Genomic DNA, 20,221 nt, shown 5'->3' with positions numbered 1-20,221 from the left:
TTCACGTAGCATTTTAAAAAAAATCAGAGACTTATTTAATATGAAGTCTCTGTTATGGCAATGTCCATATTCACCAGAGTCCACAAAGTTGAAATAATACTGCTAAATTGTCCTACAATACTGCAACAATAAAGGACTGTTCTATACTTTGTTATATAGCTAGATGTCAAAGGATTAATTTCAGTCAAGACTGGGTACTTTAAATCCAACCTTTGACTTGTTTATACCTACTTAGATATTTGAAGAGAACAAAGTGCAGGAGATTTCCTCTCTTCCACATAAAACTGTTCACTCACTGACTCAACATGTCTTCTTTCCTACAGAGTACTCTGCTGACTGTGACTCCTGTAAAGTGCAGACATGGCTTCTGCAGACTCTGAGATGGCTGTTTTTGGGGAGGCGGCCCCTTATCTCCGAAAGTCAGAAAAGGAGAGAATTGAGGCCCAGAACAAGCCTTTTGATGCCAAGACATCTGTCTTTGTGGTGCATCCTAAGGAATCCTTTGTGAAAGGGACAATCCAGAGTAAAGAATCAGGGAAGGTCACTGTCAAGACTGAAGGTGGAGAGGTGAGTAAGGAACAAGGCTGAAGGACCCATTTGATTCCCGCTCTCAGCTCTTAGCTGACATATGTTCTTCCTCTGACAGACCCTGACCGTGAAGGATGATCAGATCTTCTCCATGAACCCTCCCAAGTATGATAAAATCGAGGACATGGCCATGATGACCCACCTCCACGAACCCGCTGTGCTGTACAACCTCAAAGAGCGTTACGCAGCCTGGATGATCTACGTAAGTACCAGCAGCAGTCTTCCTCCGGGCAGCGAGGAGGAACTGCTCTGCCAGGGTAAGTGGAAGCCAACGTGCTGTCTCCCTTCCTCACAGACCTACTCGGGTCTCTTCTGCGTCACTGTCAACCCCTACAAGTGGCTGCCGGTGTACAACCCGGAGGTGGTGTTGGCCTACCGAGGCAAGAAGCGCCAGGAGGCCCCTCCACACATCTTCTCCATCTCTGACAATGCCTATCAGTTCATGCTGACTGGTGAGTCATTTGGCAGCATCTTCATGGTGATATAACATTTCGGTTTTTTTTTAAAAATATTTGTTTGTGTAAACCTCAGCATGAGACTTTAATTAACTTATTTTAACAGTTGTTGATATTATGCATTAGACACAGTTCTGTCCTAATGATTTTTAGAACACTAATTTATAGCATACAGAAAACACCACTGTAAAAGTTACAGTGAAGAACAATTAATAGGATGAATTAAGTCAGGTGAAACAAAAGTTCTCCCCTACCTATTACTGAGATCTGATTTGCTCAAAATGTGACAGAAAATACTAATAGACCTCAGAACAATTTCATTAATATCTTCCAAAACTATACTTTAAGTTAATTTCTAGGTGTTTTAGCTTCATGAAGACATTGTTTGAAAAAACAAATGATCCAATTTCAAGTGTTATTTTAATATTTACAGCTTCTTGGGAATGAACAAAAACCAGAATCCTAGCAAAGTTGCACCCTCTGAAAACAATGATAAATGACTTCATTTCAAATTAGCTGCTAGTTAATGGTTCTGTATTATGTATTTGCCTCTTAGGCATGAAAGTTACTTGACCAGAAAGGACTAGATTCTGTGCACCAAAACCGCAATATGCAGAAGGGAATCTATGATTTGATAGTCATGTATCTAGAGTTGTTTCGTGATTCCACAGGGATATTACTGAACATCACATAATAATAATATTGATGGTTTGAAAAATCCCTGATTATTGAATAAAAATAGAATGATAATAAGAATAGTTCTTCTTCTCCTTTTCCACTTCCACTTTTAACACTGGAGCTGGTTTATAAATAACAAGTAATTTAACATTTTTTTTTCACATTTGCTATTTTCTTTCTTCCTTCTCTTAGTTGGTTCCTTTAAAAACAAACTTGTAAAGACAGAAATAATAAAAAGAGCAGAAAACATCTGAAACGAAAAACAACCAAACCAACAAAACCCTACATTTTTTCTTATCTCAGAAAAAAATAATTCCTTTGAATTCACTGGTGAAAAAGAAAAATAAGAAAAGGAGGAAAAAAAATATTGTTTGAACATTTCCAACATAGATTAAATCTCTACACTCTTACAAATTAGTTAAAGGGGGAGATCAGAATGCTTTTGTTCCATACAGTTAGTGGCTACAGCCCCTGGTTATTTTGAGATGAGACCTAATTAATCAGACTTCTCAAAAGGTATTTTGTTAAAGGGGACCAAGTATAAACTGCTTTAAGATTCTTAAATTGTTTGAAGACTCACTGATGTATAAGCAGTTAGTTATATTTGCTGGGACCTTAAAAAGGCACACAAGAAATGAGATATTAATCTGTGTGGATTCTACAGAGAGTTCTTTCATACCAAAATCTTCCAATCTCTATAACAGACTTCTCTGAAGAAGATAATCCTCCAGACTTCTTGAGGTCACCGGAAAGTTACAGGCATTCTTGCATAAGTATTCATTTCATACAGAGATTGACAAGAAAAATCGGTTAAATTAAGCAGAAATGTCATATTCAAACAACTGAAAAAGGAGTTTAAATTAATCCCTCAGAGATGAAAGGAAATTGAAGAAATACAAACTTTGATAACTCCAGCCCTTTCCATATAATACAATATAAAATAAGCTCTCTAAAAGCACTGCTTGTGTTTGTCACATGCATTGTGTTCTGTACTACTCAATAATGTCACTAACACTATCTTTCATTCTGCCTCTTTCACAGATCGTGAGAACCAGTCGATCCTGATCACGTATGTACACCCCTTCTTGGGTCCCTGTGGGGCTGCCCAGTGCTGGGGGACCTCCCGCCTGACCACACGCTCTCTGCTTCTCTCTTTGGTTTCACAGCGGAGAATCCGGAGCAGGGAAGACTGTGAACACAAAGCGTGTCATCCAGTACTTTGCAACAATTGCAGCGAGTGGAGATAAGAAGAAGGAGGAGCAGACATCAGGCAAAATGCAGGTAAATTAATAGATACTAGCTTGAATCAAACCTTTCCTCTGTTCCTGAAATGATTTTTGGAGAAGATAACCAGCGATAATTATCATTCTGCAGGGAACGCTTGAGGATCAAATCATCAGCGCTAACCCACTGCTGGAGGCCTTTGGAAACGCCAAGACCGTGAGGAATGACAACTCCTCACGCTTTGTAAGTTGTTGCTTTGGACAAAACCTCTCCCTGTCACTACAAGATAAGTGACACTCTAGCAGTATTCCATGTAAAGGTGATGTCAGAAGAACCTATCCAGTCTGAAATAGTGCTGCTTCTCCTTAACAGGGCAAATTCATCAGAATCCACTTTGGGGCCACAGGCAAACTGGCTTCTGCCGACATTGAAACTTGTAAGACACTCTCCTGGCCTGATCCCATTCTTTCCTAAATGCCCAGCTCCACGTGCGTTCCCGTGCCTAACTCTTTCTACCTTCCTTGACAGATCTGCTGGAGAAGTCCAGAGTCACTTTCCAGCTCAAGGCAGAAAGAAGCTACCACATATTTTATCAGATCATGTCCAACAAGAAGCCGGAGCTAATTGGTAGGAAGGACCATGATGTCTTTTTGAGGATGATTGCTGAGCAACAGTTGCCTCTGTTACCTGGTTGGCAAAACTAAGCCTGTGCCTTGCCTCTTCCTGCTTTCAGACATGCTCCTCATTAGCACCAACCCTTTTGATTTCCACTATGTGAGTCAAGGTGAGGTCACTGTTCCCAGCATTGATGACCAGGAGGAGCTCATGGCTACAGATGTAAGTGACACAGCAAAAAGGTGCCTAGTGTACATGTCTCAAAGGTGACATAGGTGACCTGCTAAGGACACGAATTTTAATTCTTTGTTTTGTCTGCAGAGTGCCATTGACATCCTGGGCTTCACTGCTGATGAAAAGACCGCCATCTACAAGCTGACAGGGGCTGTCATGCACTACGGGAACCTGAAGTTCAAGCAGAAACAACGAGAAGAGCAGGCAGAGCCAGACGGCACAGAAGGTATCAGCAAATTCAACAGCCGACTTGTTCAGAGAACTCTGTTTGCAGAGATGATATGTTAGCCTCTAATGACAGGCATTTTGTTTGTCTGAGTCACCACATAAAATTCTGAGGAAAAACATCTTTGTTCATTGACTCTCTATCTGCAGAGGTGCTTCCCTGATCACGGGAAATACCGTTATTTTATCTAATGGATACTCCCCAAACACACACAGCCTGAAAGGGGGAACTTCAACTTCAACAGAGAGTACTACTCTCTCTGCAAAGCCTTCAACCACTAAGTCACCATGATGTGCAATCATATTTTTAGTGAAATAAACCCTGCTTTCTCTGCTATGCAGAAAACCACTTTCCACAGGAAAAGAATGTGCTGCATGCACACCTCATGTATTCTCAGAGGCTTTTGGAGTTTTTCTGGGAACTTCCAGATTCAAGCTATTCCTATACAACCCCTACCTGTTCTTGCCTTCAAAGGAGGCCATCATTGGCTTCCAGAATTTATATTCCTTCCCAGAGCTTATGTATGAGACCAGACCAATGCTTTTCCATTTCTAGAACATGAACAGCAGTTGTTCACACTGACCAAATTCTAGCCATTGTCCAAAGATAAATGCTTCTCTCTCTTTCCCTCTTTAGTGGCTGACAAAGCTGCCTACCTGATGGGCCTAAACTCCGCTGAATTGCTCAAAGCCCTGTGCTATCCCCGAGTCAAGGTTGGGAATGAATTTGTGACCAAAGGTCAAACTGTGTCACAGGTAAAATCTGGAGGTTGAAAATACATCTTGAAAGAGTACTTGAGCATTCTTTTTTGACTGTAGGAGGTAACTCTTGTTCTTTCTTCTGTGCTCTAGGTGAACAATTCAGTGGGTGCCCTGGCAAAAGCTGTCTTTGAGAAGATGTTCTTGTGGATGGTTATTCGCATCAACCAACAGCTGGACACGAAGCAGCCCAGACAGTACTTCATTGGTGTCCTGGACATTGCTGGCTTTGAGATCTTTGATGTAAGGAACCGGGATTTGGCACCACAGTGAAGGGAGGGGCAGGGAGGTGTCATGAGGACTCAGAAACGCACTTCTTTTTAAGAAGATTCAGGAGTTTATCCTCCTCATCTGCAGCTTTCTAGAAACTCCTCCCTCTTCTCTGTCACAGTAGCACCTTCAAATGGCTTTACTAACAAAGACTTTGATTCTAACGTTGTCAAGAGGTAGAAGAAAGCTCTGCTTTCTGACAAATGGTCCCAGAGGCCCTTGAGGGGGCCTTGGGTCTTAGGCTTTGCAAACAAAGAGACAGCCAAAGGTCTTAGGCTTTGCAAACAAAGAGACAGCTTTAGGACTAAGGCTCACACAGATGTGGGCCAAATGTGTGGATGCTCTTGGAAGAGCCAAGGGAAGGGTAGTGCTATGGGGAAGTTCACAGCATGTTTCTGGTGTTGTGAATGCAGTGATGATGCTAGGACTTCTGTCAGAGCAGAGAAACCCCCTGACTGTTGATCTGAGGACAGAGGCATTCTTGGGTGGGACCCTGAGGAGGTGTCCACTCTCTGGGAGGTCAGAGAACTGAGACACCTACACGATGCCGCAGCTAAAGTTACTGAAGGATTTGCTTTTGAGTAGCACAGTAAAAAAGGGTTGTTACTTTAACCTTGATTTCAAAAGCAATAATAATAAAATCCTTCAAGGACAGTAGACTTTACCACAGAAGTCCTGCTAAGGAAACACATGCAGTTACAGTACAGTTAGGAGTGGCGTTTCAGCTGGGGCACTTCAAAGAGCATTAGGAGACTGCTAGCAAAACCCGGTGGTGTTGGCACACCTTGAGAACCTGTGCACCTCTCCTTGCTTTGGGCAGTTCAACAGCTTTGAGCAGCTGTGCATCAACTTCACCAATGAGAAACTGCAACAGTTCTTCAACCACCACATGTTCGTGCTGGAGCAGGAGGAGTACAAGAAGGAGGGAATTGAATGGGAGTTCATTGACTTTGGGATGGACCTGGCTGCCTGCATTGAGCTCATTGAGAAGGTACCTATTCTGTGCAAGCTTATGATGCATTTTGAAATTCTGTGATGTTTCTGAACCACATTCAGCTCAGAAGGAACTCACAGCCAGGCATTCAGTGTCAGTTAAGCAAGATATTTTGCCCCAAAATTGATTTTAGTCTGGGGAAGAGTAATTAGGAAATGAAAATCTGTGTCATCAATCTTGTATTACCTGGTCTTCAAGCATGGGAAAAATAGCCTGGACTCCCACCAACAGACTTCTTAAAAAAACCCTGGAGTCAATCTCCTTTCCTTTTTCCTCTGAAGACTCAAATCAGGACTCCACACAGAAATTTGGGAAATAAATATCGTCTCGCCTGATTTGCCAAATCAAATGGGACTCTTCTAGCTGTTTTCCCAATTATTTTTCTGTTTACCACTTCTCCCTCCGATTCTACTCAGCATTCTAACCTGAACCAGACAGATGTTCTTACCAGTCCTGTGAAGACAGGCTGCAGGACATCAATGGAAGGCAGAAACAAGCTCCCTGTCTGAGAACAAACTCAGGCCCTTACCCAGGCAGAGATGCTACCAGCAATACCCTGGTATCTCTGATGTTCATAGCACATGCTTCACATCGTTATAATTTTTCTCTGTGACTTCTTGTGGTACCTTCCAGCCCATGGGCATCTTCTCCATCCTGGAAGAGGAGTGCATGTTCCCCAAGGCAACTGACACCTCTTTCAAGAACAAGCTCTACGACCAGCATCTGGGCAAGTCCAACAACTTCCAGAAGCCCAAGCCTGGCAAAGGCAAGGCTGAGGCCCACTTCTCCCTGGTGCACTATGCTGGCACAGTGGACTACAACATCTCTGGCTGGCTTGAGAAGAACAAGGACCCCCTGAATGAAACTGTCATTGGGTTGTACCAGAAATCATCACTGAAAACATTGGCCTTACTCTTTGCCACCTATGGTGGAGCAGATGCAGGTCAGCTCTGTGAAAACTGTATTTTCAGTGTGGGACAATGTTGACACAGAATTAAAGCAGTGAACACTAAGCATTTAAAGTTTTGTGTTCCATCGTCTCCAATATGCAACATCCATATTTTAATACTTCCTTCTTTTCTTCCATTCACAGAGGGTGGTGGTGGCAAAAAAGGTGGCAAGAAGAAGGGTTCTTCCTTCCAGACTGTCTCAGCTCTTTTCCGGGTAAGTACAGAATTCATCATTTATTTGAAGATGGAGAGGAATTTTATTATTAATCTAAAAGTTGTGTGTTAGTTTTGGTCATAGGTCTTGTCATTCTTGAGAATCTTTCCCTTGCTCTTCTAGGAAATTACAGAACTACCTTGAACAGTACAAAATCTCTACTTCAATGTGTGCATGTTCTTCCTTTTATTTAAGGAGAGAGAGTGATATTTTCAGCCTCCTGGAACTCCCTAGGCAATTGTCTTAGTCTTTTTTTTCCCCCCTTAACTATTGGCCTTACACCCTCTTTTGGCTGATTTCTTCCACCCGACCTAGTTTTGCTATTACCTTTTCTGAATATTCTACAAAATCTCCAAGGGTGAAGTTCACCTACTTAGACTGGGAGTGAATAACAAATCAGCTGAACTTCCTTAACATCTGTTCTGGAAATTTCAGAGATACTTACCATATCTGTTTTACGTATCTATGAGGATTTTCAGTATTGTCACATTTTAGAATTCAAAGATAAGAAATTAAACATCAAAAGCAAAATAATTGCCTTGAGATTGTAAGATTGTAAGTCCATGTTTTAATTTCAATGGGGAAAGAGAGTGAATGTTAAATAAATAATTTTTCAGGTCAGTTTTCAGTTATGTTTTCAAGGTTTCCATTTTTCTGAAGTGGAGATATTTAGAGAGATTGAATTACCGTTAAAAAAGTCAATTTATATGGGCTTTAGAAATATTCCATCTATTTAAAAAGGACTTATCTGCTAATTTAGATGCTATTCATGTGTAACCAAGAGTACATGTCATCCACTTAAAACGCCCAAATAAGTACCACAAGAAATACCAGGTGGAAGAAATGCTGTGAGATAGCAGGTCTGTACTTGTATAAGAAAATCAAGGAAAGTAGTACTAACCATTATTCTACAAAAGAATTTCAAAACCAAAAATCTGAGAGCCTTCAATTTCCAAGTTTCCCTCTGGGAGTTCTACAAGGTGTTTTAGAGAAGACAGGTCTGCTCCTGAAACACTCGGTTTGATGCGTCCATTATTAAACTTCCAGTACTTACACTTAATAATATAAACTTCATTTCATGATCTGACAGGAGAATTTAAACAAGCTGATGGCTAACCTGAGAAGCACTCACCCCCATTTTGTACGATGTATCATCCCAAATGAAACAAAAACACCTGGTAAGGGGAGCCAATAGGATAAAAACTCAAGCAACAGAAGCTCTTCTTCAGGGTAGTCACTAACGGTGGTGTTTGTTAGGTGCTATGGAGCATGAGCTGGTGCTGCATCAGCTGCGGTGCAATGGTGTGCTGGAAGGGATCAGAATTTGCAGGAAAGGATTCCCCAGCAGAGTCCTGTATGCTGACTTCAAACAGAGGTAGGAGTGCTCCACCTTTCTGCCCATTCAGACCAAGCTGAAGAGCCTGTGTACCATAATATACTTGAAACATTTTACTTTAAATTGGTACTGAGCAGTAATACAGAAATGTTTCATCATCACTTCATGATGATATGACAATGTTGAGATCTGGATTCTCTTGCACTTAGAATTAATAGTAAAACCACTTTCCGTATCCTATTCTGAAAGGATGAACTGTCTCCAGGCATGAGACCAGTTCAGTAAGACAGTCTGAGGAGGCTGTGGGCTTCACTCACAGTGGTGGTTTCAGTGATGAGGATTTCTTCATGTCTGTTTTATTCTGCAGATACAGAGTGCTTAATGCAAGTGCTATCCCAGAGGGACAATTCATGGACAGCAAGAAGGCTTCAGAAAAGCTCCTTGGGTCCATTGATGTGGATCACACTCAATACAGATTTGGTCACACCAAGGTAGAAATAAGTCCTCTGTTAAAAGTTTGTTGGGAAGAGGTAAGGGTGGGCTGCTCCATCAGTGGCAGACAGCACAACACAATAACGGAGCTGGTAGGGTAGAAGCCTTAATCAGCAAGTGTCCATCCCAACAGTACTCAAGCAAGGCAAGTGGGGAAGACCCTGGAATGGTAATCAGGTTCAGCCAAGAGCCCAGATCATCAGGAAGATTTGTGACAAGAAGGAAGTCTGAGGTCAAGCCATAAAGCCTTGGTTTTTAAGATTGCTCAAGGTCAGATATAGGTAGGCTAACAAGGCCCTGGCACTATTCATTAATTCCTGGACAGATCCACAGCAATGAGATTGGTCTAAAAGCAAGCCAGGAAATAAGTCCATGGGTCATGGTAGAGCTCCCTGGGGTCCATGATCAGTCAGAGGTGTGGCTGAGGCTGTGGCTGAGCTGGAAATCAGAACACATACCACATACCTCAGACAGGGACCAAATGCTTAGAGCTGAACTTATAAGAAGCTCGTAGGCCTGTGGAGGGATGGTTTGAGAGGGGGCCCAAGTGGAGCCTGGTCATGGCCATTAAGGTCTGTAAGGATCCTAAACCACTCTGTGCCTCTATTCTGTACTACCTGACAATGACATGCTGCAACATTTACTTTCTCAAGGTGTTCTTCAAAGCTGGACTGCTGGGGCTCCTGGAGGAGATGAGAGATGACAAGCTGGCAGAAATCATCACTCGCACACAAGCCAGGTGCAGAGGCTTCCTGATGAGAGTGGAGTATCGGAGAATGGTGGAGAGGAGGTAGACATTTCTCATATTAAGTTTGTTCTCATGGTACTTGACTAATGAAGTTTAAATTCATCACACCGAAGCTATGCAATAGCCATGTGAATTTCATTTCAGGGAGTCCATCTTCTGTATCCAGTACAATGTTCGTGCATTCATGAATGTCAAGCACTGGCCCTGGATGAAGCTGTTCTTCAAGATCAAGCCCTTGCTGAAGAGTGCAGAATCTGAGAAGGAGATGGCCAACATGAAGGAAGAGTTTGAAAAAACCAAGGAAGAGCTTGCAAAGTCTGAGGCAAAGAGGAAGGAGCTGGAGGAGAAAATGGTGGCCCTGCTGCAGGAGAAAAATGACCTGCAGCTCCAAGTGCAGGCAGTGAGTAACCAGCATTCTTTTGTCCCTGGGAAAAGAACAATATGCAGCCAGAATGCTTCTTACCCTAAACAGAGACTTGCAGGAAGCTGACTAACGTGCAGCAGAAAACAGTCTAAATCACACACCCTAAGGCACACTAGCATTGAGGAAACAGGTACGGGCAGGGGCATGATGTGTCTCATGGCAGCCCCACGTGAGGCCTGGCATTCCTACTGTCTGGGGGAAGAGCCATGTAGCGCTCACCAACATGTAATCCACAGCAGAGCTCTGAACTGGAAGGGAAGGATCTCCATCTATTCAACTTTCAAAGCAGAGTATCTGTCTAACAGAGTAAAGGTAAACCTGAGAAGGACCCACTTTGCCCACTTACAGCTACACTTGAAGGCACTGATTATTTCAGAAACATGGATACTTCCCATTCAAACTCAATTAGGAGAAGGCAGTTTCTTCACACCAAATTAAATGATCATCTAGTTAACATTGGAAAGGCTAGGCATGGCATGGAAGGAAGACAAGGAGGTATCTGATAGCAACGCAAGAACTCTATTTGTCTTGCAACAATTTTAATGCATGTAGAAAAGTGATAAATTCCTTTCTCAACTAAATTATTCTCAAAAGTGGAAAAGCATTTAGTTCCCAAATATTATAAGTTTCTTGATGAAACAATTAAAAAGTAAAAGTAACTAAATACATTTTCTGTCAGGAAAAAAGACTCTAAACCCTTGTTCCTGCTGAAACTAGTAACTGAAGTTGTTGTGTTGTGCTTGTGGGTTCATGAGGTATTCTCATAGATACCTTCCCTGTGAGGCATTTTTAAGAGACAAAAAGAATTTAGAGTCCATGTTGATTCCAGGTGACAAGGTTTCCCAGTAGCCACTGGGCCAGATCTTCCTGTTGCTGGAGTGGAGGGCCTGGTTCAGCCTCCATTTTAACACGTGCCTACTCTGTGATACAAAAGACAGAGCAGAGAAAATTCAAAACATTGCAACCCATAAAAATCTGTGTGTCCCCACCAGGAAGCAGATAGCTTGGCTGACGCTGAGGAAAGATGTGACCAGCTCATCAAAACCAAAATCCAGCTGGAAGCCAAAATAAAAGAGGTGACTGAAAGGGCTGAGGATGAGGAGGAAATTAATGCCGAGCTGACAGCCAAGAAGAGAAAACTGGAAGATGAATGCTCAGAGCTGAAGAAAGATATTGATGACCTTGAGTTAACGTTGGCCAAGGTGGAAAAGGAAAAGCATGCCACTGAAAACAAGGTACACACATAGAGAATGACATAAGGGGTCAAAAAATCACTATTTCTTGGAGCAAAAATCCTGCTACCCCAGGACTTTATAACATTTGAGGTGGGCCTTATCGAAGCGGTAAACAAAAAAATGAAATTACTGGCTAAGGACAGCAAAGGGAAAATTTCCAAGAACCAGCACGCATGTTTTCCACCTAATTTTGACAATTGCTTATATTTTTAGGTGAAAAACCTCACAGAGGAGATGGCAGCCCTGGATGAGAGCATTGCCAAGCTGACAAAAGAGAAGAAAGCCCTCCAAGAGGCCCATCAGCAGACACTGGATGACCTGCAGGCAGAAGAGGACAAAGTCAATACACTGACCAAAGCTAAGACCAAGCTGGAGCAGCAAGTGGATGATGTAAGCACATGTGTAGCTAAACGAAAAAGAAAACTTTGTAGAGGAAAGCATAGCCAGCAGAGCACTGATATTCCTGTTATTTTTAGCTGGAAGGGTCCCTGGAGCAAGAGAAGAAACTGCGCATGGACCTTGAGAGAGCTAAGAGGAAACTTGAAGGAGACCTGAAGCTGGCCCATGACAGCATAATGGATTTAGAAAATGATAAGCAGCAGCTGGATGAGAAACTGAAGAAGTAAGTGTGGCTGTGGGGCCCCTGAGTGCTGGGCTGGTGCACTTGTCTTTTCTCTTTGAGCTCTGACACGGTTTGCTTTGCCCAAAGGAAAGACTTTGAAATCAGCCAGATCCAGAGCAAAATCGAGGATGAGCAAGCCCTGGGCATGCAGTTACAGAAGAAGATCAAGGAGCTGCAGGCAAGCCTCTGTCCCTTGCCCTCTCTCAGCCAGTGTCAGGTCAGGAAGGAGGAGGGCATGGGTGTGAAGGGTCCCTAATGTTCCCCAGGCTCGTATTGAGGAACTGGAGGAGGAGATTGAGGCAGAGCGAACCTCTCGGGCAAAAGCAGAGAAGCATCGGGCTGACCTCTCGAGGGAGCTAGAGGAGATCAGCGAGCGCCTGGAAGAAGCAGGAGGGGCTACAGCAGCTCAGATCGAGATGAACAAGAAGCGTGAGGCAGAATTTCAGAAGATGCGGCGTGACCTCGAAGAGGCCACGCTGCAGCACGAAGCCACGGCTGCCGCCCTGCGGAAGAAGCACGCGGACAGCACAGCTGAGCTTGGGGAGCAGATCGACAACCTGCAACGAGTGAAGCAGAAGCTGGAGAAGGAGAAGAGTGAGCTGAAGATGGAGATTGACGACTTGGCCAGTAACATGGAGTCTGTCTCCAAAGCCAAGGTACGGGATCGCAGTGGAACATGCCCACAGGGCCAAAATATGGCACATAGGCTACATCTGCCAGCCACATTTTCATCACTAAGTCCGTGCTGTGAGAATAAGGCAGAGTCCAGGTGTTCATTTCCTTTCCTTGCTTGTACTGGCTCTGTAGGCAAATCTGGAGAAGATGTGCCGCACTCTGGAAGACCAGCTGAGTGAGATTAAAACTAAGGAGGAGCAGAACCTGCACATGATCAATGACCTCAATACTCAAAGAGCTCGTCTGCAGACAGAATCAGGTGACATTTCTTCATTGCTGTGGTGCAATAGGAGGTCCTGCATGCCATGAGGATAACACAGTGTGAAAAGTTACAACTGGCATAACCTCTACAGGCTACTCATGATTGCATGTGTTTACAGGCAAAAATTGTTATAATATTAATAATCTAGTTACTTTTTTCACTTTGCCCTTCCCAGGTGAATATTCACGCCAGGTGGAGGAAAAAGATGCTCTGATTTCTCAGCTGTCCAGGGGCAAGCAAGGATTTACCCAACAAATTGAGGAACTCAAGAGACATTTAGAGGAAGAAATAAAGGTCTGGAATGACTCTACTCCAACATTCCTTCCCCAAACACATGTAGCACTGGAGTGAACACCAATAATGCACATGCCCCCTGCTCATAAGCCAGAGAGGAAAGGAAACATAATGATTTTGATGCTGGAGGAAGTCATCCACAAGGCTTTCATGACATTCTGACCATACTCTCTAAGACAGGATTGAGACACTTATTACAGAGACAGCAGGTTACTTTCCCCAGAGCACCTGTCACTAACACATCCTGATCCTCCAGAACACGTTGATGTTCATCATCCCCCAGCTTTGCATTTGCCTAATTAGAGTTTGATTCTAATTTCCCTGTCAGCTTCACTGTCAAGACGCATCTCAAGGCAAGTATTCAGGTTACCAATCCCAATGTCCCCACAGGCCAAGAACGCCCTGGCCCACGCCTTGCAGTCAGCTCGGCACGACTGTGACTTGCTCCGGGAACAATATGAGGAGGAGCAGGAAGCCAAGGGGGAGCTGCAGCGTGCCCTGTCCAAGGCCAACAGCGAAGTAGCCCAGTGGAGAACCAAATACGAGACGGATGCTATTCAGCGCACGGAGGAGCTGGAGGAGGCCAAGTACGTGGGACGTGGGATGTCAAATGGCTGGAGAAGGCTGAGCCTGTCAAGGGAAATTGGAGCCTCTTAGAGTGTATTAGGACAGGGGTGGGATGAAGGCAGTGATATAGTGTCTGTGGTAGAGGGAAGAGAGGGAGAGAGAGGAAAAGTTTGCTGTGGAAAAAGTGTAGATTAGAAGGAAAACGTAGCCTTTAGGGCTAGAAATGCTAAGAGAGGGTGAATACACAGCAGGCGCTAGGACAAGGAGGTGATAGACCCTTTAGGCTGCATGTAATCTTGGAACAGAAAAACCACTGTGAAAATCACTAGGCTCGAAGCCCCCAAAGTGGCCAACTGACCTCTTGCGAAAATTGTCTCCCCTCTAAGTTCTAACCGGGAGCTGCGCTTACCTCCTCCCAGGAAGAAGCTGGCACAGCGCCTGCAGGATGCAGAGGAACACGTTGAGGCTGTGAATGCCAAATGTGCCTCCCTGGAAAAGACAAAGCAGAGGCTGCAGAATGAAGTGGAGGACCTGATGATTGACGTGGAGCGATCTAATGCTGCCTGTGCAGCTCTGGATAAGAAGCAGAAGAACTTTGACAAGGTCTTTTGGGCTCCAGCGCCGGGGCTCCTGGGCAGAGCATGTCCTCCTGATTGCCACCTCCATACTGACGCCCCGTTTCTCTTCAGATCCTGGCAGAATGGAAGCAGAAGTATGAGGAAACGCAGGCTGAGCTGGAAGCCTCCCAGAAGGAGTCTCGCTCTCTCAGCACGGAGCTGTTTAAGATGAAGAATGCCTATGAGGAGTCCTTGGACCACCTGGAAACTCTGAAGCGTGAGAACAAGAACTTGCAGCGTAAGTCCCTGGCCCTCTGCTCCTGGCAGGGCTGTCTCGCTCTCCACCACTGCCCACCGCTCGACATGGGTCTGTGCCTGCAGTTCTGCAGAGATGCCTGGTCACCTTTGTGTGGCAGTGCCCTTCCCATTCAGCTCTGAGCCTGACCATGCCACTGGTCTTTGTTCCCACAGAGGAGATTTCTGACCTCACGGAGCAGATTGCAGAGGGAGGAAAGGCGATTCATGAGCTGGAGAAAGTCAAGAAGCAGATTGAGCAGGAGAAATCTGAACTCCAAGCCTCCCTGGAGGAAGCTGAGGTACGTGCTAAGAAATGGTGTCCAGACTGAAAGTATGGGAGTAGTTATTTGCAGGGATGGCAGGAAAGCAAGCCTAGATTTCACTGCATAAGAGACTACTTAGAAAGGAAGCATTAGTTTGAGTCACTGTTCCTGCTGACTTGTCCAGGCCTCCCTCGAACATGAAGAGGGCAAGATCCTGCGCCTCCAGCTTGAGCTCAACCAGGTGAAGTCTGAGATTGACAGGAAGATTGCAGAGAAAGATGAGGAAATCGACCAGATGAAGAGAAACCACCTCAGAATTGTGGAGTCCATGCAGAGCACCCTGGACGCTGAGATCAGGAGCAGGAACGAAGCCCTGCGGCTGAAGAAGAAGATGGAGGGAGACCTGAATGAAATGGAGATCCAGCTGAGCCATGCCAACCGCGTGGCTGCAGAGGCACAAAAGAACCTGAGAAACACGCAGGCAGTGCTCAAGGTATGTTCAGCAAAGATGCGTATAGAAGAATGTCTCACCTTACATTTTTAAGATGCAAGAGTGTTGTGCCACCTTGTAATTTCTATTGTCTCTTTTACAGGATACCCAGATACACTTGGACGATGCTCTCAGGACACAGGAGGACCTGAAGGAGCAGGTGGCCATGGTGGAGCGCAGAGCAAACCTGTTGCAGGCTGAAGTTGAGGAGCTACGGGCAGCCCTGGAGCAGACGGAGCGGTCGAGGAAAGTGGCTGAGCAGGAGCTCCTGGATGCCACTGAACGTGTGCAGCTCCTCCATACCCAGGTCAGGCACTCTGCTGGAAATGAGTCCCATTAGCCAGTGATAACACACAATGCGACTGCTATGCGTCTTGTCAGTAACTACTATATAAAGACCTGAAGAGCTACGCCGTAACATGGCCAGTCCAGGCAGCCACCCCTGTCTGGTTTGCTGCTGTGGCTCTAAAACAGGCTCCTGCCTTAAAGACTTTCATAAACAATACTCACAGTTTTAGCTCTTGAAGTGGAGGCATTAGGTCTAACTGTACCAATCATGTCTTTTCTGTTGCATAGAACACCAGCTTAATCAACACCAAGAAGAAGCTGGAAACAGACATTGTGCAAATTCAGAGTGAAATGGAGGATACGATCCAGGAAGCCCGCAATGCTGAAGAGAAGGCCAAGAAGGCCATCACAGATGTGAGCTGGGGGTTCCTTTCACTGCTTAAGATTACTGCCTTCTCCCCAGAATGTCTCCAGCCCCAAAATGGCTTTTGCCCTTTGCTCTCATCAGGCAGCCATGATGGCAGAAGAGCTGAAGAAGGAGCAGGACACCAGTGCCCACCTGGAGAGGATGAAGAAGAACCTGGACCAGACGGTGAAGGACCTGCAGCACCGTCTGGATGAGGCCGAGCAGTTGGCACTGAAGGGAGGCAAGAAGCAAATCCAGAAGCTGGAGGCCAGAGTGCGTAGGGCTTTTAGTTGTGAGTGAGTGAATGTGTCACGTAAGTAACCACCAGGGAAGCTCCAAAGCCGGGCTTCTCATTGCAGGTGCGGGAGCTGGAAGCGGAGGTTGACTCTGAGCAGAAGCGCAGCGCTGAAGCTGTGAAGGGCGTGCGCAAGTACGAGAGGAGGGTGAAGGAGCTGACCTACCAGGTAAGGCAGGAAGCCTCCTTGGGCTGACAGAGTTTTCTCACAAGAAGTCAAATTTTGCACACACCATCCCCAAGGGGAACTGTTAACCACACATGATGCAGAACCAATAATTCCTTCTCTTTGCTGCTTACCAATCACTCTAGTCTGAGGAAGACCGGAAGAATATTCTCAGGCTGCAGGATCTGGTGGACAAGCTGCAAATGAAGGTGAAATCCTACAAGAGACAAGCTGAGGAGGCTGTAAGTATTGCTTGAAGAATGGGCAAGAGCCACCTTCCACCGGGGCAGCATGCTCGTTGGGATGAGTACGAATCCCAGGAAAGGGGCATGAAAGAAACTCCCAAGTCACAGCAGTCTTGGCCACGCCGTTTTGCTATCGTGTCACGAGTCCTTGCAGAGTTCTGGGCACCCTGCACTCAGGGATGAACTGAGGGAAGTTCTGCAGCCTGTTTGATACAGGAGGTCAGACTAAACAAACCCAGGGGTCACACCCACTGACTGAGAAGTTCCTGAATCTCTGCTGCTGACCAAAAGCAGAGGGTTTCAGGTTCTTTCTCAACCTAATAGCCACACTGATAGTTGGGCAGCTATAATGGGGGAATAAGTACCCAAATGACAAATCCAAGTGACAAAATTGCTCCTCAGGAGGGACACAGTACTGCTGAGGCTTGTCACGGTGGGGCCCTGAATAAGGGAGGATGAGGAGGTCTGTGTGAGGCTTACGTGTAAGCGGTGGTGGGTGGGGGATGGAGGTTTGAGCCACAGCCTTTCATTACCACAGCGCAGGGGGAGTGAAACCCCTGCCCTGGGCTCCTCACCACCGACTCCCTCTCCCCGCACAGGAGGAGCTGTCCAATGTCAACCTCTCCAAATTCCGCAAGATCCAGCACGAGCTGGAGGAAGCCGAGGAGCGGGCTGACATTGCAGAGTCACAGGTCAACAAGCTCCGTGTGAAAAGCCGGGAGTTTCATGGCAAGAAGATAGAAGAGGAGGAGTGAGGATGTCATGAGGCAGCAAAGTGACCGGAGGGATGCACAAAATGTGAACCTCTCTGTCGCTTTCTTCTATATTTTATATTTGCAGTCACCTCAATATTTAGGGAATAAAGTTTAGAGTTCTTTGCATATGTGCCATGAGCAGTATTTTTCTTTTTTTCACTTTTCACTGATTAGGGTTGTGTCATCATTAGCCTTTGGGCACAGTTTTGGCTTATAACCTTTGTGTACCTATGTCACAGTACACCTTTTTTTTACCTAGTCCTTAAATACTTACCCTTCTATATTACTTCAATGACTTATAAAAAGGAAGCTTCTTACTGAGATAAATTATCCTCAGAAACACAGAATGAAAGAGAAAAGTAATTTTTTCCTGGGAGCTGTTTTATGCAAGTTATTGATAAAGCAAGTGATGTTGAAGAGTAAGGAACATGATATTTTCCAATGAAATAATGCTGTTCCAGGCAGTAAGAACAATGACCAATACCTAAGAAATGCAGAAAACTTTCATGACTCTAAATAAACAATCACAATAAATAGCATACAAAATTCAGTACAGTTAAAACCACAAAATTATGCATGTGGGGAAACAATGCAGTGTCACATAGAAAAAGATGAACTCTGAACTGACAATTACCGGTCAGGAGCAAGGTCTGCCACATAAGCTGCATAATCGTGTGAAGGCATCCACTTTTTCTCAGCCGTGGTAGCAAAAGAGAAAATAAAAAGAGATAAACTCAATTTGCAAGGAATTATGATTCCAAAGGCAATAAAGGTGATCAGACCTGTGGAGAGACTTCCATTGGAGGACCAATTAAACAGACCCAGAGACTTAAGATAAGAAAGGAGAGAACTGAGTGGGCATACAAAGCAGAACAAATCAGCCCAGTGTGGTGAGGCTTGACAGGGATCAATGTTCTAAGCAACTCTGGCATTAAAAGGAACAGGAGAGTGCAAAGGGCAGAAGATGGAGGACAGGGGGCTGGGGAGGGCACGCGCAGGGAGCTGTAAATAAAATGAAACTACCTGATGGCAAGGTACTCAAAGCCACAAAGAGAGATGGGTTCTTTACAAGGTATGCAGTTAAGCTGTGGAAGTCCTTGTCACTGCAGACTAAAGGATTACACATATTGAAAAGAGGCTTGAACATGTTAATAGAGAAGAAATCTACCAGAATTTACCAACTGCACAGAAATCCTATCCATAGTTCAAAGGCTTAGAGCTGTATGGAAAGACAGAGGTTCAGGAGAGCACTTGAGGGTAACAGCATGCTTGGTTTCTCTCTTTTTACAGGCTTAGCTACTGTCAGCAGAGCACAAATACATTTGGGGATTGGGAGGGCATCCTCTGCTCCAAGTCCATTTGGGAGTGGAAAATGAGTCTGTCAGTCAGGGTCAGAGGGATGAATATATGGTTTGGGAAGGATATGGAGGCTTCCGAGTTGTTCTCATGAATTTACAGTCTATGCTGTCCATAGCTTGCTCTCTGGACACCTACTGACTGTATTAGGTTTTGCCTAAAAGGAAAATTGGAAAAAAAAAAAAAGCTCTAGATATGACTGTTGTTGCCTTGGAGCTGCACTGTCAAGCAGAGAGCAATGCAGGGGACCCTGACTGTCACCTGCGTGGTCAAGCATGGCATGCAGACCATGGCTGTGCCCAGACCTGAGGTCAGTGGTCTCCAAAAACTTTACTCATCTACAAAGCTTTCAAAGGAGAGCCTGCCATTGGAGCTCTTTGAGGTTTCCTAGGAAGTTCTGAGGGTTGACAGTGGTCCCTCAGTCAGTGTGTGTGGAAACCACTGTCACAGCATGGGCTTTGCTTCCAAAGAGCAAAGTGAGCTTCCAGTGAACTTTGCTCGCTCTACTGGAAACTTCAAGCCGACAGCAGCACGTCTGTATGGCTAAGACTGAATTACCAAAATGAGTATTTAATTATCTGTCTCCAAGATGCTAACTCACAAATGCACCAGTAATTTTAAGGATGCTCTACTGTCAGTAGTGAGGATGAGAAAGCAAGAACCCCTGATGTCTCTGTCATTGCTCTCTGAAAGAGTGATGAGAGTGAGCTTTTTTGGAGCTGATCAGTTTTCAGCCACAAAGAGCTCAATAAATCCATCTAACACCTAGCAGTGATACCACTCTAGCTCTTCCTTCCCATGACATATTAGAAGGCTTTCTGTGGCTTCCTAGTAGACTTCAGATTTCTTTCACTTCATTTTATTCCCCACACTCATGACAGAGACCAGCCTGACTGTTTTCTGATACTGTTTTTGCCATCAGTTTATCTTCTTTTCACTCCTCCTTCTGAATATCCCACCATTCTCTGTCTAGCCTAAGGTGCTTCAGTTCCTTAAAACCTCCATTATTGTAGAACAGCAAATATGATTTTTTTCCATTAATAACAAAAGGCTTGAGGGTTTGTATGGACCTCACAGGGCATAGTCTTAGGGCTTGTCTGCACCTGAAGTCATTTTAGGTTGTTCTAATAACTGTGTAGTAGTCAAACAACTTCTACCTAATATGGCTTAGGTTAAACTTTGTGAATACCATATACAGTAAAGCTCTGACAAGCCTTGGGGGTCACTGTGTAGTAAAGAATT

At 44.8% G+C, this 20,221-nt stretch overlaps 1 protein-coding gene across 1 annotated transcript; it reads left to right on the top strand.

Moving 5' to 3' along the window:
* The first annotated feature begins 360 nt into the window (after positions 1-360).
* Positions 361-17,751, top strand: LOC141952290 (myosin heavy chain, skeletal muscle, adult). The gene is made up of 38 exons (XM_074889592.1): positions 361-567; positions 647-790; positions 884-1,040; positions 2,763-2,790; positions 2,888-3,002; positions 3,096-3,188; positions 3,318-3,381; positions 3,474-3,572; positions 3,679-3,782; positions 3,882-4,020; positions 4,657-4,775; positions 4,872-5,021; positions 5,869-6,039; positions 6,676-6,985; positions 7,136-7,206; positions 8,297-8,384; positions 8,464-8,581; positions 8,910-9,033; positions 9,688-9,824; positions 9,927-10,182; positions 11,199-11,441; positions 11,655-11,831; positions 11,918-12,063; positions 12,151-12,241; positions 12,330-12,719; positions 12,871-12,997; positions 13,176-13,294; positions 13,685-13,881; positions 14,281-14,464; positions 14,551-14,716; positions 14,890-15,014; positions 15,163-15,471; positions 15,572-15,775; positions 16,045-16,170; positions 16,265-16,435; positions 16,522-16,626; positions 16,770-16,865; positions 17,468-17,751. The coding sequence occupies exons 1-38, from the start codon at positions 361-363 to the stop codon at positions 17,621-17,623; spliced, it is 5,826 nt and encodes a 1,941-aa protein (XP_074745693.1). The 3' UTR covers positions 17,624-17,751.
* Positions 17,752-20,221: the final 2,470 nt, after the last annotated feature.

The sequence above is a fragment of the Strix uralensis genome, chromosome 19, assembly GCF_047716275.1.
Source record: "Strix uralensis isolate ZFMK-TIS-50842 chromosome 19, bStrUra1, whole genome shotgun sequence".
Taxonomy (NCBI): Eukaryota; Metazoa; Chordata; class Aves; order Strigiformes; family Strigidae; genus Strix; species Strix uralensis.
The sequence above is the reverse complement of the archived record's forward strand: the minus strand, read 5'-3'. Positions and strand labels throughout refer to the sequence as shown.